The sequence below is a fragment of the Phyllopteryx taeniolatus genome, chromosome 5, assembly GCF_024500385.1.
Source record: "Phyllopteryx taeniolatus isolate TA_2022b chromosome 5, UOR_Ptae_1.2, whole genome shotgun sequence".
NCBI lineage: Eukaryota > Metazoa > Chordata > Actinopteri > Syngnathiformes > Syngnathidae > Phyllopteryx > Phyllopteryx taeniolatus.
In genome coordinates, this window is record NC_084506.1 from 16,160,674 (window position 1) to 16,178,595 (window position 17,922).

General features: G+C 46.5%; 1 protein-coding gene across 8 annotated transcripts; it reads left to right on the forward strand.

Moving 5' to 3' along the window:
* Positions 1-649: 649 nt before the first annotated feature.
* Positions 650-17,618, forward strand: LOC133477844 (B-cadherin-like). 8 transcript variants are annotated; one of them, XM_061773077.1, is made up of 15 exons: positions 650-795; positions 933-1,019; positions 1,312-1,401; positions 1,467-1,622; positions 2,553-2,694; positions 2,755-2,927; positions 6,171-6,299; positions 6,374-6,559; positions 6,755-6,999; positions 10,895-11,037; positions 11,369-11,593; positions 11,647-11,898; positions 15,847-15,986; positions 16,845-16,979; positions 17,044-17,618. In XM_061773077.1, exons 1-15 carry the CDS (start codon positions 769-771, stop codon positions 17,290-17,292), a joined length of 2,379 nt encoding a protein of 792 aa, XP_061629061.1. In that variant the 5' UTR covers positions 650-768; the 3' UTR covers positions 17,293-17,618. The 8 variants fall into 8 exon arrangements, with proteins under 8 accessions (XP_061629061.1, XP_061629062.1, XP_061629063.1 ...); XM_061773078.1 differs by having other exon boundaries at positions 17,047-17,618; XM_061773079.1 differs by having other exon boundaries at positions 11,668-11,898.
* The last annotated feature ends 304 nt before the right edge of the window (positions 17,619-17,922 follow it).

The following is a 17,922-nucleotide window of genomic DNA, read 5'->3' on the forward strand; positions in this document are numbered from 1 at the left end:
TTTGTTGAATGTTGTGTCGAGTGTAAAAGTGCAAGTTTGCAAAATAATTGTTACTGAGTCAATCCACTCTCATGTTTTGTCAACATCTTACAGCGCTTTTTTAGGCGCCATGCAAACTGAGTTCAGTTCACAGCATATAAAAAAGATGACCTGGATGAATTAGAATATTCACAGGCATGAAAAGAAGACTAGCATTATTTTCCACAATTTAAACCAGCTTCCAGGTCTGATATTGTTCAGTCCAAATACACAGAAGATAAAGAATTACAGCTCACCCACTGGTTCAAATCACATCATTTTAGGGGGGCGGGTCTGTCTCATGCAAATGCCGAGTACAGCTTTCGTAACCAAGAAAGCTTTGTTTCAAGTGGGATTAAAGTCAAACATAAAATAAACAGTTACTCTTCACAATTTTGCATCCCGAGGCCACCGACACCCCCTCGCCTGTATTCTTCTGATTAGATGATTAGATTACATTTTATAACCAATTAATACAGAAATGTAAGAAATTCCAAAGGGTTTACATTTTTTTTTTCCTCCCACAATGTGTCCCCTTTACAGTAAATGCACATCTAACCCTCACCTGCATGCTCAGCTGCTTGAGGTCACCTCTAGTTCTTGGTCTTTGTTTTGCCCCAAACGTCGGCTGATTCCAATCAGGCAACGGCAGCAATAGTCGTGGCCGTCAGGACACACTTCACTACAACCAAGAGCACAATTGTGGTTTCTTCACATGAGACCTGGAGATAATAACAGAACCAGAAGACGATGGAGATTCTTTTTTTCCTTTGCCAGGTTAGGCTTTCTTAAATTTTGTATAGTTCTTCAGCTCACATATTTGTCCTTGAGAGTATTTCTTTTGTCTGTAAAGTATAACAGACATAAAGATACATGAGGCTTTTAAGACTAAGGCATTGTTGATCGTTTGTCAGTTTTTGTTGGCAGCAGGTCTACATCCTTGCTCCAGGAGCACAACCACGTATTCTGGCATGAAACCACCTGCAAGTAAACATGTCCAGGTAAACCAAAGAGTAATTTTGCATTTTTCAGTTAGTGAGTTTCCAAGTGCGCTTTAGGGAAGTCATGTTGGGCATCCCATAAAATGCATACATTTTCACAATGATACACACTTGAAAATATTGCCAAGATTTCGGGCATGCTGAGGCCCTTCAAAAAGGGATTATTATGTTTGAATAACAGTCAAACGTTTGATCCAGCTCTTGTATTGAATCTCATATGATTGTGCAGGTGTACTCAATGTTACGGCCAGATAATGATATTTAAGATGATTTCTTACCACATGACCGGCAGAGTTTCAGACGGATGAAACGGGAATGGGTTATCCCTGACATTAACGTCCCAGAGAATGACAGAGGTCCATTCCCCAAGTTCATGATTAAGGTAGAACATGATGAAGTCATTTGGGAAAGAAGAGCTTGGAAGTCAAACTAAATCTTCTCCACTAGATTAAATCGAGCAACGAGGAAAGGGTGGCCATCACCTACCGGGTGGAAGGCCCCGGGGCCGACCGGGCCCCCGAGGGCGTCTTCACCGTGGATCGGCGCTCTGGCGTTCTGTACGTGACTCAGCCACTTGACAGGGAGAAAATAAGCAGATACGTTGTGAGTGGAAACTTCTCTGTACAAACCCTCTTCAATGTCTAACTTGCTGTGTGTGTTGATTGTGGCCAGCACAGCAGCCAGAGTGGTTTGCACGTTTGCTTCACAGACTGAGATTCGGCATTGAATCTCAGCTCTGGCCTTGCAGTTTGCTTGTTCTGGCTTCCTCGCACATCTCCAAATCCTTCATATTAGGCACACTGAAGACTCTAAATTGTCCGCAGTTGTGAGTGTGAGTGTGAATGGATGGACACTACCTACCAAAATTGACCCTATCTACCTAACTTCCGACCCAACTTCCAAAATAACAACTAAGCTAAAAATAATTTATCTGCCTACTTACCTACCTACCTACCAACCAACCTACCTACCTACTAATCAACCTTCCCACCTACAGAATCTGACATTACCTGCCTACCCACCAACCTATAGACCTAAAAAAAACGACCCTACCAACCTCCCTACCAACCTACCGACCTACCTACTTTCAAAAACAAACCCAACCGACCTACCCATTTACCAACAGACTGATTCTGATATTACCTGCCTACCTACAGTACATTACCTCTCTACCTACAATCCAACCTACCTACTTCCAGAAAAATGACTCTACCAACCAACTACTAAATGTCTGCCTCGCTACCTTCCAAAACTGACCCAAGCAACATATCCATCTACATACCTACCTACCTACCTACCTACCTACCAAAATCAGCTTCACCTTTTCAGCATATGAGCCAACTTTAGGATTGAATGATGCTGGTTTGTACATACAGTACGTGTCCTGCAGTTGGCTGGCGACCGGTCCAGGGTGTACACTGCCTCTCGCCCAAAAGTCAGCTGTTCTTGCCTTCAGCTCACCCGTGACCCGAATGAGAAACAAGTTATAGAAAATGGATGGCTTTGTTGATGGTCACGTGCTGCCGATTTCAGCTAATGGCTCACGCTACGGTCGAGGGCTCCAAGGTCGAGGAACCAATGGAGCTGGTCATCAATGTGCTGGATCAGAACGACAACACCCCGGAATGCACTGGCACGCCTTTTTATGGAAACGTCAGCGAAAGCGCACAAATTGGTGAGAAAGACTCTCTAAAATCAACAAAATATTTAAAAAATTACCTAACCTATTCCACAGGTGAGTCATTCATGAGGATAACAGCAGTGGACAAGGACGCTCCCAATACGGACAATGCAGACATTCGCTATCGACTTAATACTCAGATACCTCCCAGTCCCAAAGACAAAATGTTTAGCATCAATCCAGTCAGCGGATTGATCAGCACGATGGCAGAGGGGCTAGACAGAGAGGTAAAATAACCACAGTGTTGTTTCTCTTTCCAAGAGTGACCAATTGGTTAGGTACGGCTAAAGATGTACTCTAACGACAACCGCTACAAGAGCCGTATCAAAATTCTGCCTTTACAATGATCACAAAGCTCAGTTTTCATTGGAACCTCACTCGTGAACAAGACCCCAAGATACTTGAATTCCTCCACTTGGGGCAGGATCTCATCCCCGACCTGGAGATGGCATGCCACCCTTTCCCGACTGAGGACCATGGTCTCAGATTTGGAGGTGCTGATTCTCATCCCAGCCGCTTCACACTCGGCTGCGAACTGCTCCAATGAGAGTTGGAGGTCACGGCTTGATGAAGCCAACAGAACCACATCATCTGCAAAAAGCAGAGATGCAATACTGAGGCCACCAAACCGGACCCCCTCTACGCCTCGGCTGCGCCTAGAAATTCTGTCCATAAAAGTTATGAACAGAATCGGCGACAAAGGGCAGCCTTGGCGGAGTCCAACCCTCACCGGGAACGAGTTCGACTTACTGCCGGATATGCGGACCAAACTCTGACTCCGGTCGTACAGGGACCGAACAGCCCGTATCAGGGGGTTCGGTACCCCATACTCCCGAAGCACTCTCCACAGGACTCCCCGAGGGACACGGTCGAACGCCTTCTCCAAGTCCACAAAACACATGTAGACTGGTTGGGCGAACTCCCATGCACCCTCGAGGACCCTGCCGAGGGTGTAGAGCTGGTCCACTGTTCCACGGCCAGGACGAAAACCACACTGCTCCTCCTGAATCTGAGATTCGACTTCCTGACGGACCCTCCTCTCCAGCACCCCTGAATAGACCTTACCAGGGAGGCTGAGCAGTGTGATCCCCCTGTAGTTGGAACACACCCTCCGGTCCCCCTTCTTAAAAAGGGGGACCACCACCCCAGTCTGCCAATCCAGAGGCACTGTCCCCGATGTCCACGCGATGTTGCAGAGGCGTGTCAACCAGGACAGCCCCACAACATCCAGAGCCTTTAGGAACTCCGGGCGAATCTCATCCACCCCCGGGGCCCTGCCACCGAGGAGCTTTTTAACTACCTCGGTGACCTCAAACCCAGAGATAGGAGAGCCCGCCTCAGAGAACTCACACTCTGCTTCCCCATGGGAAGGCGTGTCGGTGGAATTGAGGAGGTCTTCGAAGTATTCTCCCCACCGACTCACAACGTCCCGAGTCGAGGTCAGCAGCGCCCCATCCCCACTATACACAGTGTTGGTGGTGCACTGCTTTCCTCTCCTGAGACGTCGGATGGTGGACCAGAATTTCCTCGAAGCCGTCCGGAAGTCTTTCTCCATGGCCTCACCGAACTCCTCCCATGCCCGGGTTTTTGCTTCAGCGACCACCAGAGCTGCATTCCGCTTGGCCAGCCGGTACCCATCAGCTGCCTCAGGAGTCCCACAGGCCAAAAAGGCCCGATAGGACTCCTTCTTCAGCTTGACGGCATCCCTCACCGTTGGTGTCCACCAACGGGTTCGCGGATTGCCGCCACGACAGGCACCGACCACCTTACGGCCACAGCTCCGGTCGGCCGCCTCAGCAATGGAGGCGCGGAACATGGTCCACTCGGACTCGATGTCCCCCGCCTCCCCCGGAACATGAGCAAAGTTCTGTCGGAGGTGGGAGTTGAAACTCCTTCTGACAGGGGATTCTGCCAGACGTTCCCAGCAGACCCTCACAATACGTTTGGGCCTGCCACGTCGGACCGGCATCTTCCCCCACCATCGGAGCCAACTCACCACCAGGTGGTGATCAGTTGACAGCTCCGCCCCTCTCTTCACCCGAGTGTCCAAGACATGCGGCCGCAAGTCCGATGACACGACCACAAAGTCGATCATCGAACTGCGACCTAGGGTGTCCTGGTGCCAAGTGGACGTGTGGACACCCTTATGCTTGAACATGGTGTTCGTTATGGACAATCCGTGACGAGCACAGAAGTCCAATAACAGAACACCGCTCGGGTTCTGATCGGGGGGGCCGTTCCTCCCAATCGCGCCCTTCCAGGTCTCACTGTCATTGCCCACGTGAGCATTGAAGTCCCCCAACAGAACAATGGAGTCCCCAGCGGGAGCGCTCTCCAGCACCCCCTCCAAGGACTCCAAAAAGGGTGGGTACTCTGAACTGCTGTTTGGTGCATAGGCACAAACAACAGTCAGGACCCGTCCCCCCACCCGAAGGCGGAGGGAGGCTACCCTCTCGTCCACCGGGGTGAACCCCAACGTACAGGCGCCGAGCCGGGGGGCAATAAGTATACCCACACCTGCTCGGCGCCTCTCACCATGGGCAACTCCAGAGTGGAAGAGAGTCCAACCCCTCTCGAGAGGACTGGTACCAGAGCCCCAGGTGTGTGTGGAGGCGACTCCGACTATATCGAGTCGGAACTTCTCGACCTCACACACCAGCTCGGGCTCCTTCCCTGCCAGAGAGGTGACATTCCACGTCCCTAGAGCCAGCTTCTGTAGCCGGGGATCGGATCGCCAAGGTCCCCGCCTTCGGCCACCGCCCGGCTCACACTGCACCCGACCCCTATGGCCCCTCCCACAGGTGGTGAGCCCATGGGAAGGGGGACCCACGTTACCCTTTCGGGCTGTGCCCGGCCGGACCCCATGGGTGCAACTGCCAAACATAATTCACTATTACATTTGTATCTATTTAATCCAAATGTTAAATCTATTGTAATGTATCATTTTAAGTCAAATGGGACACATTATAGAAAATTGACTGGGGATGTGTCCATGCCCCACATATACAGAGTATAGTGTGAAAGTCCTGGAGCATTTGCTCTTGGCAAAGGTAATATACAGCACTGATATATGACTCTGATGTGCTATAGAGTAAATTTGTTTTTGTTTTTAAATTTCAAAACAGGTGTTCCCATAGGAAATAACAAATTTATTCCAGGGTCAAACTGCCGCTGTCATAAATTCCATTCTGTCGTACACATAAAGAGTTACGTAAAGTTACGTACTGCATATTCATAATAATAATAATAATAACACAGTAGACGACAAAGATTAAAAGGTAGGTTTGTCAGGTTAGTTTTGAAAGGTATCTAGGTTGGTTGTGGAGGTTAAAACTTAACTAAAGTAAAACTATTCACCTTTTAAAGAGGCGTTTACAGGCAACCGCTGAATGTTTTGATGCAGCTCTTGTATAGGGTCTCAATAAAGAAAGTGTCCGCTGTGTACGTACGGTATACTGTATGCATTGTAGACCCAGCCAAAGTACAAGCTGATCATGGAGGCTGCAGACATGGCAGGGGAGGGTCTCCGCACCACATGTACCGCCATCATCAGCATCACTGACACCAATGATCACGCCCCACAATTCACCTTCACGTCAGTGAGTCCAAGTATCCACTAACTAGGTCTTACGACCATTAGTTACTGTTTTTGGTTTTCAAATGTCCCTGCAAGATGTCTGCCTCGACACCTGAAAATGATGTTGGCCGGGAGGTGCTAAGGCTAACGGTGACTGACGAGGACGAGTTGGGAACACCCAACGGCAACACCAAATACGCAATTGTCAAAGGCAACCACGGAGGCCACTTCAGCGTCGAAACAGGACCCTCGAAAATGGAGGGAATACTCACTACAGCCAAGGTAATAATGCAATGCTGCAGACTATTGCTGCTGTTCACATTCACTTCGTGTCCATTGAAGTACAGTTTGGCAAGCACATCAGCGTATATATATTGTTGTTTTGCTACGTATACAGGTAATGTTGCTGCCAGAATTTTCCCATTGCCAGGCTAATCAATAAACTTTTTCTGTTCTACTCTTTCCTTCCCTTTCAAGGCTGTGGACTTTGAGCGTGAGCCTGTGGTCACACTGCTGCTGGTGGTGACAAACGACGCTCCGTTTAGTGCGCCTGTGTCCACCTCCACATCCACAGTCACAGTAACGGTCTTAGACCAGAATGAGCCACCTATTTTCACACCAACGCTCATCTACCGGATCATCTCGGAGGGCCCGCCAGAGGGGGGTCCAGTGGCAGACCTCAGAGCCGAGGACCCAGACACCGCAAAGCACCAGCGTGTCAGGTGATGTTAAGCTACCTACCTACTTACCTACCTACCTACCTAGCTACCTACCTACCAACTGAAACCAGCCATACCAACTGAAACCGACCCTAGCAACCAAAACAGGCCCAACCAACAGATCAACCTGCCTACCTACATATATCTAGCTACCAACCAAATCTGACCCTACTTACCTACCAAAACTAATCCCACCCACCTAACCTCCAAAAACAACCCTACCAACATACCTACCTGCCTACCAACAAACAAACAAACAAACCTACCTACAGTAGTACCTACAGTATCTACCCAAATTGACCCTACCATCCTTACCCACCAACCTACCTATTTAAGTACCAAACAAAAGAGACCCTACCCACCTTCCAAAAACGACCCTAACAACCTACCTACAGTGGCAGGAAAAAGTATGTGAACCCCTTTCGAATTTCTTACATTTCTGGATACTAATTGGTCATCAAATGTCGTCTGATCGTCATCCAAATCACAAGAATAAAAAAAGAGTTGCTTAAACTAATACCACACAAACAATTATATGTTTCCATATTTTTATAGAGCAAACCATGTAAACATGGACAATACACGTGTTTTTCTAAATCAGGGCCTCGACAACTTGCTATCATCAAGATATCAAGTTTATCAAGATATTTTGCAGATGATCTTGAGGCAGTTGAAACTCAAAAGAGGAGGGGTGTTGCAACAAGACAATGATCCAAAACACAGAAGCAAATCAACAGCAGAATGGCCGCAGAAGAAGAAAATAGTATGTGTTCTGGAGTGGCCCAGTCAAAGTACTGTCCTCAACCCAATTGAAAGGGCCACCAGACATCCAAGGAATTTTGATGAACTGCAACATTTTTGTGAAGAGGAATGATCCAAAATTCATCCTACTCATTGTGCAAGTCTGATCTGCAACTACAGGAAATGTTTGATTGAGATTATTACTATCAAAGGGTGGTCTACCAGTTACTAAATCCAAGGGTTCACTTACTTATCCCTCTCTGTCCTGTGAATCTTTACGTTGTTTTCTATAAAAATACGAAAACATATTATTGTTTGTGTGGTATTAGTTTCCCTCCTTGAGCCGTTACCTTATCGTGGTGGAGGGGTTTGTGTGTCCCAATGATCCTAGGAGCTAAGTTGTCTGGGGCTTTATGCCCCTGGCAGGGTCACCCATGGCAAACAGGTCCTAGGTGAGGGACCAGACAAAGCACGGCTCCAAAAACCCCTATGACGAGTACAATTAATGGATTCAGGTTTCCTTTGCCCGGACGCGGGTCACCGCGGCCCCCCTCTGGAGCCAGGGCTGGAGGTGGGGCTCGAAGGCGAGCGCCTGGTGGCCGGGCCTGCACCCATGGGGCCCGGCCGGGCACAGCCCTAAAGGGTAACGTGGGTCCCCCTTCCCATGGGCTCACCACCTGTGGGAGGGGCCATAGGGGTCGGGTGCAGTGCGAGCTGGGCGGTGGCCGAAGGTGGGGACCATGGCGATCTGATCCCCGGCTACGGAAGCTGGCTCTAGGGACATGGAATGTCATCTCTCTGGCAGGGAAGGAGCCCGAGCTGGTGTGTGAGGTCGAGAAGTTCCGACTAGATATAGTCGGACTCGCCTCCACGCACAGCTTGGGCTCTGGTACCAGTCCTCTCGAGAGGGGTTGGACTCTCTTCCACTCTGGAGTTGCCCACGGTGAGAGGTGCCGAGCAGGTGTGGGTATACTTATTGCTCCCCAGCTCGGCGCCTGTACGTTGGGGTTCACCCCAGTGGATGAGAGGGTAGCCTCCCTCCGCCTTTGGGTGGAGGGACGGGTCCTGTCTGTTGTTTGTGCCTATGCACCAAAGAGCAGTTCAGAGTACCCACCCTTTTTGGAGTCATTGGAGGAGGTGCTGGAGAGCACTCCTGCTGGGGACTTTATCGTTCTGCTGGGGGACTTCAATGCTCACGTGGGCAATGACAGTAAGACCTGGAAGGGCGTGATTGGGAGGAACGGCCCCCCGATCAGAACCCGAGTGGTGTTCTGTTATTGGACTTCTGTGCTCATCACGGCTTGTCCATAACGAACACCATGTTCAAGCATAAGGGTGTCCACACGTGCACTTGGCACCAGGACACCCGAGGTCGCAGTTCGATGATCGACTTTGTGGTCGTGTCATCAGACTTGCAGCCGCATGTCTTGGATACTCGGGTAAAGAGAGGGGTGGAGCTGTCAACTGATCACCACCTGGTGGTGAGTTGGCTCTGATGGTGGGGGAAGATGCCGGTCCGACGTGGCAGGCCCAAACATATTGTGAGGGTCTGCTGGGAACGTCTGGCGGAATCCCCTGTCAGAAGGAGTTTCACCACCCACCTCCGACAGAACTTTGCTCATGTTCCGAGGGAGGCGGGGGACATCGAGTCCGAATGGAACATGTTCCGCGCCTCCATTGCTGAGGCAGCCGACCGGAGCTGTGGCCGTAAGGTGGTTGGTGCCTGTCGTGGCGGCAATCCCCGAACCTGTTGGTGGACACCAACGGTGAGGGATGCCGTCAAGCTGAAGAAGCAGGCCTATCGGGCCTTTTTGGCCTGTGGGACTCCTGAGGCAGCTGATGGGTACCAGCTGGCCAAGCGGAATGCAGCTTTGGTGATCACTGAAGCAAAAACTCGGGCATGGGAGGAGTTTGGTGAGGCCATGGAGAAAGACGGCTTCGATGAAATTCTGGTCCACCATCCGGCGTCTCAGGAGGGGGAAGCAGTGCACCACCAACACTGTGTATAGTGGGGATGGGGCTCTGCTGACCTCGACCCGGGACGTTGTGAGCCGGTGGGGAAAATACTTCGAAGACCTCCTCAATTCCACCGACATGCCTTCCTATGAGGGAGCAGAGTCTGGGTTCTCTGAGGCGGGCTGTCCTATTTCTGGGGTTGAGGTCACCGAGGTGGTTAAAGAGCTCCTCGGTGGCAAGGCCCCTGGGATGGATGAGATTCGCCCGGAGTTCCTAAAGGCTCTGGATGTTGTGGGGCAGTCCTGTTTGACACGCCTCTGCAACATTGCACGGACATCAGGGACAGTGCCTCTGGATTGGTAGACTGGGGTGGTGGTCCCCCTTTCGACAGGCGGATCGGTGCAGTGTCTGCAGTGATGCGGACTTTGTATCGATCCGTTGGGGTGAAGAAGGAGCTAAGCCGAAAGGCGAAGCTCTCGATTTACCGGTCAATCTACGCTCCTACCCTCACCTATGCTCACGAGCTGTGGGTCGTGACCGAAAGAACAAGATCCAGGATACAAGCGGCCGAAATGAGTTTCCTCCGCAGGGTGTCTGGGCTCTCCCTTAGAGATAGGGTGAGAAGCTCGGTCATCCGAGAGGATCTCAGAGTAGAGGCGCTGCTCCTTCACATCGAGAAGAGCCAGATGAGGTGGCTGGGGAATCTGATTCAGATTGCTCCTGGATGCCTCCCTGGTGAGGTGTTAAGGGCACGTCCCACCGGGAGGAGACCACGGGGACGACCCAGGACACGCTGGAGAGACTACATCCTTCGGCTGGCCTGGGAACGCATCGGGATCCCCTCGGAAGAGCTGGATGAAGTGGCTGGGGAGAGGGAAGTCTGGGCGTCCCTGCTGAAGCTACTGCCCCCGCGACCCGACCTCGGATAAGTGGTAGAAAATGGATGGATGGATGGATGGATGGGTATTAGTTTAAGCAAACTGTTTATTTTTGTTATTTAGATGAAGATCAGACTACATTTGATGACCAATTTATGGAGAAATTTAAGCAATTCCAAAGGGTTCACATACTGTTTCCTCTCACTGCACTTCCCAAAACAATACTACCAACCTACTTACCTACCAAGCAAAACAATCCCTACCAACCTAAATGTACATGTGTATGTGTGTGTTAATGAAGCCGTTGTTGTCCTTGCTGTTAGATACGCACTCCACAATGATTCTGCCAGGTGGTTGGATATTGATAAGGATACAGGATCCATCACAGTGAAAGGCAACATGGACAGAGAGTCTCCGCATGTCAAAGACAACAAGTACACTGTGCTGGTTTTGGCCTATGACAATGGTAATCGTCTTGCTTCCCTGAGAGACTACCAACCAACATTCACCTTCTTTGACCGACCCTACCAACCAATATACCTACCTTCCAAAACTAACCCTACCTACCGACTGACCGACCAACCTAAACCCATCCTACCAACCAACCAAACTTCCTACTGACCTACCGAAAACAACCCTACCAACTGACCGACTGACCAAAACCCATGCTAGCAATCGACGCCAGCTCATCAGTGACCCTAACGAGGACAAGCATTATAAAAAAAAATGGAATGAATGTCTAATGTTGGTGCAAGAAGCCTTCTGATTTTGAACAGTAATACTATCCATGTATACAGACACAGTGCCAGCTACCGGGACAGGCACTCTGCTCGTGAATTTATTAGATGTGAATGACCACCGTCCGGTGATCAAACAGAGGAAAGTCAGGCTATGTAACAGGGAGCCCTCCCCCACCCTGCTAGACCTGGAGGACCGGGATGGACCGGGTCATGCCGGACCCTTCACCGTGGAGCTTCATGGGGAGCACCGCATTAACTGGACTGTTGGCATCAACTCCACAAGTACCACTTTTCGCAGTACCTCTAAAACTCAAACATTATTAATAGTGAAGCAGCTCATCATTGTGCTCTCCCAGGCCATGTGGCCAAGTTGTCTCCCAGACGGGTGTTGTCTCCTGGAGACTACCAGGTGGTGATGCGCGTCTATGATGCTGACATGCTCTACCAGGACAGTTCTGTCCATGTGGAGGTTTGTCCGTGTCAAGGAGATGTCATCAACTGCTTTGTGCCACAAGAATCTCCTCAAGGACTACATCACCTCCCCTCCTTGGCCACATCTGCTCTGGGAACAATTATTGGCCTTTTGAGTATGTAAACATCCTTTTCTTTTGTTCTTCTTATCGAAACTGGTCACTACCACAAACCTCAAACAATAGACTAACCCAGACTCAATGTTTGTTTTTAATCTGCTGCTAAAAAGATATTTAAAAAAAATTTGTATGTGCCACTTTATCCTATGTAAACAAAAAAAGCTAAAAAAAAATAAAGTTGGTTTACATAAGAGCAATAATAATACTAATAATACATTTTATTTGACGCGCCTTTCAGAGAACCCAAGCACACTTAACAATAAATAGAATCAAACAGAGAGAAAAGGAATAACAATGCAAATATGGATGAACACACACATACATACACACAATAAATAATTATACAATATATATGGCAGTAGAATCATAGCTTCAGGAAAGGGAGTACTCAGTCTTGAATTGGTGAATTTTGAGTCTGGTTTTGAAAAAAGTGAACATGGATGACAGGTGAGCGGCACAGTGGCCGACTGGTTAGAGCGTCAGCCTCACAGTTCTGAGGACCCGGGTTCAATCCTCGGCCCCGACTGTGTGGAGTTTGCATGTTCTCCCCGTGCCTGCGTGGGTTTTCTCCGGGCACTCCGGTTTCCTCCCACATCCCAAAAACATGCATAAATTGGAGACTCTAAATTGCCCGTAGGTGTGACTGTGAGTGCGAATGGTTGTTTGTTTGTATGTGCCCTGCGATTGGCTGGCAACCAGTTCAGGGTGTACCCTGCCTCCTGCCCGATGACAGCTGGGATAGGCTCCAGCACGCCCGCGACCCTAGTGAGGAGAAGCGCCTCGGAAAATGGATGGATGGATGGATGACAGGTGGTCCAGTTCCAGAGTTGTGGATAATGCCAATGTTTATTTATTTATTGTTTTTAATCGCTATTATTTTTATATATTATTTTTTTACTTGTTAGTATTTTATTTTCTGGTCATTATTTTAAGTTAGATTTAAAGTGAAGTTTTAGTAGTTGAATAAATACTATGTTTTGAAATCAATGAATTATCATTTATTAATCATGATTTCAATATCCATCCATTTTCTGTACCACTTCTCCTCACTAGGGTCGCGGGCTGCTGGAGCCTATCCCAGCTATCTTCAGGCGAGAGGCGGGGTACACCCTGAACCGGTCGCCAGCCAATCGCAGGGCACATACAACCCCAATTCCAATGAAGTTGGGACATTGTGTTAAACATAAATAAAAACAGAATACAATGATTTGCAAATCATGTTCAACCTATATTTAATTGAATACACTACAAAGACAAGATATTTAATGTTCAAACTGATAAATAATCATTAACTTAGAATTTTATGGCTCTAACACGTTCCAAAAAAGCTGGGACAGGTGCCAAAAAAGACTGAGGAAGTTGAGGAATGCTCATCAAACACCTGTTTGGAACATCCCACAGGTGAACAGGCTGATTGGGAACAGGTGGGTGCCATGATTGGGTATAAAAGGAGCTTCCCTAATTTGCTCAGTCATTCACAAGCAAAGATGGGGTAAGGTTCACCTCTTTGTGAACAAGTGCATGAGAAAATAGTTGAACAGTTTAAGGAGACTGTTCCTCAACATACAATTGCAAGGAATTTAGGGATTTCATCATCTACGGTCCATAATATCATCAAAAGGTTCAAAGAATCTGGAGAAATCAGTGCATGTAAGCGGAAAGGCCGAAAACCAACAATGAATGCCCGTGACCTTCAATCCCTCAGGCGGCACTGCATCAAAAACCGACATCAATGTGTAAAGGATATCACCACATGGGCTCAGGAACACTTCAGAAAACCAATGTCAGTAAATACAGTTCTGCGCTACATCCGTAAGTGCAACTTGAAACTCTACTATGCAAAGCAAAACCCATTTATCAACAACACCCAGAAACGCTGCCGGCTTCTCTGGGCCCGAGCTCATCTAAGATGGACTGATACAAAGTGGAAAAGTGTTCTGTGTTCCGACGAGTCCACATTTCAAATTGTTTTTGGAAATTGTGGACGTCGTGTTCTCCGGGCCATGGAGGAAAAGAACCATCCGGATTGTTATGGACGCAAAGTTCAAAAGCCAGCATCTGTGATTGTATGGGGCTGTGTTATTGCCAATGGCATGGGGAACTGTGAAGGCACCATTAATGCTGAAAGGTACATACAGGTTTTGGAGAAACATGCTGCCATCCAAGCAACGTCTTTTTCATGGACGCCCCTGCTTATTTCAGCAAGACAATACAAAACCACATTCTGCACGTGTTACAACAGTGTGGCTTCGTAGTAAAAGAGTGCGGGTATTAGACTGGCCTTCCTGCAGTCCAGACCTGCCGCCGATTTCAATATCGATCAAAATAATTGTAATAATCATTTTTTACATAAAGGCTGCGAGGCTAATAGCCGTGTTCACGCATGTAGGCTAGTGTTCACCAACAGGCTAAAAGTCGTCGCTTGCACAGAGAAAAGAGAAAAAGTTGCAATTCCACTGCCCAAAGACAAAAGGCGAATAAAAGGCAAAAGCAAAAAAAGGACAGCAGCAGTGGCAGCAAGTCGCGCCAGAGTCCCCTCAACTGGAAGTTTTCCACTATGTACTTTTATTATACCAATAATTTTACTGTATTTCTTATTTTTTTCTTTAAACAAAATGCTGTGTCCTGCTTTACTCTGTACTGCTGTAATGTCTGAATTTAACTTCTTAGTTTATCTTATTAGTTGAAGTTTATTTTCCATTTATGTCACAATACAAAAGTTCCCACGCCCCAGAATGAAAAGTAATACAGTCCCATTACCTTATGTCATCCTGCAGCCTGTAAGCTAACAAATGGTCAAACTAACAAAAACGAAAATTTTAAAAAACTTTTTCTCTCTGTCTTTCATAATCACAAGTTAAAATATTGTATTTGAGAACTTCATGTCTAATAATACAAATGTGAAATTTGCTATATTCATAAGGAGTAGGTCTACTGAGTATTTTCAGGAATGTTGTTATTGTTACTAAGATTTTCTGTTAGGTAGCCTAAGGTAAAGGTGATTATGTTTCAAATAACAAAAGTTAGTTTTTCTCAATCGCTAAGAGACATTTCTTGAAACAATCCATCGTCTTCTCGATACTGTAAACACAAAATCCAATTTTCAAAACCTCAGACTCGGTGCTCAAAACCAAATGTTGTCAAATCGCATTCCGAGTCAATCAAAAAAAAAAAAAAAAAACACCACTCACAGTCATTATACACTACATAGAAAAAAGGAAAACACAATGATCTGATCATAAAGCTGTAGGAATAGTCTTTATTGTTCAAATGGGAATGCAGTTTGTAAAACAAAAACAACTTTAACTCAGTTTCACTTTTGATACCTGGGCTTAACAAGTGCATCAGAATGCAAAATGTGTTTTAGTGGGTGAAAATATGTTCACAAGTTGTCTCTAACTAGGTAAAAAGTGCTGAGGGTTCAACCAAAAGAGTGACAAATTCAATAAGTGGGTTCAGGGCACTGAACATTATGTTCAGAAAATTGGGTTTTGTGTTTTAGCAATTGAAAAATAGTTTAAATGTGTGGTTGTGTGGTCACACATTCAAACTTTACACTTTAGCTTTAAGTCGATTAAATTTACCGAGGAAGACTAAAACTAATAAAAAGCGCTGTCAAAATCAACACTAGGAACAGAGCAGGCCGGCTGACAAGCACAACAAGGCTGTAATTAGCAGACAGAAGACAATTCAAGCCCGCGACCCTAGTGAGGAGAAGCGGCTCAGAAAATGGATGGACGGAAGACAATTCAACTGGATCAGCTGCATATTAGCCATCCATCCATCCATTTTCTATACCGCATACTAACCAAACAAGCATAATTCTCTTTGCTTTCTTTGTGTCTCTAACCCTATGGAGGATTTAAGATGATGCATGTGTCATCATTTATGAGTTAAGAGTGTCATTCAACTTTGCTCATGTTGCTTTTTTGTCATTGGGAACAGTCGTGCTGCTGTTACTGCTGCTTTTGGTGAGGAGGAGGAGAGGCAGGTGTGACAAAGATGTCCACGCTGCTCTGGTTGAGGACGTGCCGAGAGACAACGTCTTCTACTATGACGACGAGGGAGGCGGCGAAGACGATCAGGTGCAGACACGTTATTAGGTACACTAATGACACCTGACCAATTCATCGCTTTTTGGGGGAGCCTCAGCATGCCTGAAAACTCATCAGTCTTTGCAAGCGAGTGTAACCTGGTAAAGATATACATATTTTAATGGTGACCAAACGCAACACCACAAAACTCACTCAGTAGCGCCACCTGGAAAGTTTGAAATCATTATCTCTTGACATTAGTTTCAACGATCCATTCAAAATTAAGTGGACATACCAAACATGACAGGTCATACACAAAACGGTCTGAAAGGTCCATGTCCAAAATTGAACAGGATGCTGGTAAGACTCGGTCAGTATGATGTGAAGCAACCATTTTGGGCAAATTTCATGAAGAACTCTTATGAATGTGGCAGAGCACAAGGTCAAAGTTTGATGATCTCTGAGGATTGCAAAGTTCATCACAGGTCTCAGGTGTAATCCACGATGTACAGAACGTCATGTGACCAAACCAGTAGAACAGGTTAGCAGACTTTCTGCGTATTCTGCAATAACTACCATAACTACAGGTTGCTGACATGTTGGTTTGAACCCAAACTTACATTAAAATTTTGTTTTTTTTATGGCTGGTGTCTTTGGACAAACGTTAAATACATTTATATAATTTATTTATACAAATATGAGCTGATATACTGCATATAGACACGAAGAAAACCTAAACTTCGGTTATTGTCATCTTGGTAGATCTTGAAGACATTTTTTGTAGTTGTCCCACTCTCCTGCTATACTGTGTCGCCATTTACCCAAGCCGGAAGGGAGTGCTTCAACTTGTTTTGCTGAATGCAGAAGTTGGTTGTGCCTATTACCCTATTATTATTGGGTTTTTTTCAGGAGTACGACTTGGGACAACTGCACAGAGGACTGGACCAGCGCCCTGCGGTCTTCTGCACAGATGTTCTTCCGAGTGTTCACAGTGTCCACCTAAACCGTCGAGCCAATGACGACGTCAACAAATTCATTGACGAAGTGAATGAAAATGATACATACATGGTGTTTATTTATGCATCCTAACCTTAATTCCTGTTTCCAGAAGGTGTGCGCTGCAGACACCGACCCCACGGCGCCCCCTTATGACTCGCTCCTGGTGTTCAACTACGAGGGGCTCGGCTCACAGGCGACTTCGCTCAGCTCCATCCAGTCCAACGACTCGGACGAGGAGCAGGACTTAGTTGAGTTGGACCTGTGGGGACCATGCTTTCGCAGGCTGGCTGACATGTACGCAGGCAGGGAGGACGATGATGACTTGCAAACAGTGCCGGGAAAAACAGAATGGGTTTGAGAGCATGTGAAAGTGTTGTTATTCTTTATTAAAATAAAAATTAAATCGTGTCATTAACGTAACAATAATCTTAATAGGAAGTCTGAATGATTGTACTTTTGCAGGGTTTATGCAATGAGAAGAATTGTCGTTGGCACTTTTGGCATGGAAAGTCACTTTTTAAAAGAGCATACTTCATACATCCCTTAAAGCAGTTACTTTCTTTTTAGTAATGTTTTTTTTTTTAATGTTTAAAGACATTCTCATTTTTATTTTTTTATCTACTCATGCTTTTATATTTGTATTTTCTCTTGTGGAAACAGTGAAAATAAAGTTTGTTAATTTTCTATGGATTTATTATTATACTTAATGACTTTAATTACTAAAATAAAACATATTAACTAATTGGAAGTCTAAATGAATATTTCTGAAGGATTAATATATGACGAAAAGAATTATGGAAGAAAAATGGGAACTAACATTTTTGTGAATGCAGTGGTGTTCCTCAAGTTACAATCCTCAGTACCCTGCTTTTTTAATGCATTTACATTATATTCCATTTTAAGTGGCATGTTAACATTCTTACCTGCTTTCCAAGTATAAAGACAGGTTAACCACTGCATAATAAAACTAAAATAAAGTAATACTACT

Bases quoted from the DNA above. Each gene is read 5' to 3' on its own strand.
- LOC133477844 (XM_061773077.1), top strand. From the start codon at position 769: ATGGAGATTCTTTTTTTCCTTTGCCAG. The intron at 6,560-6,754 runs GTAATAATGCAA...TTCCCTTTCAAG, and splicing joins GAATACTCACTACAGCCAAG to GCTGTGGACTTTGAGCGTGA. The intron at 11,899-15,846 runs GTATGTAAACAT...CATTGGGAACAG, and splicing joins AACAATTATTGGCCTTTTGA to TCGTGCTGCTGTTACTGCTG.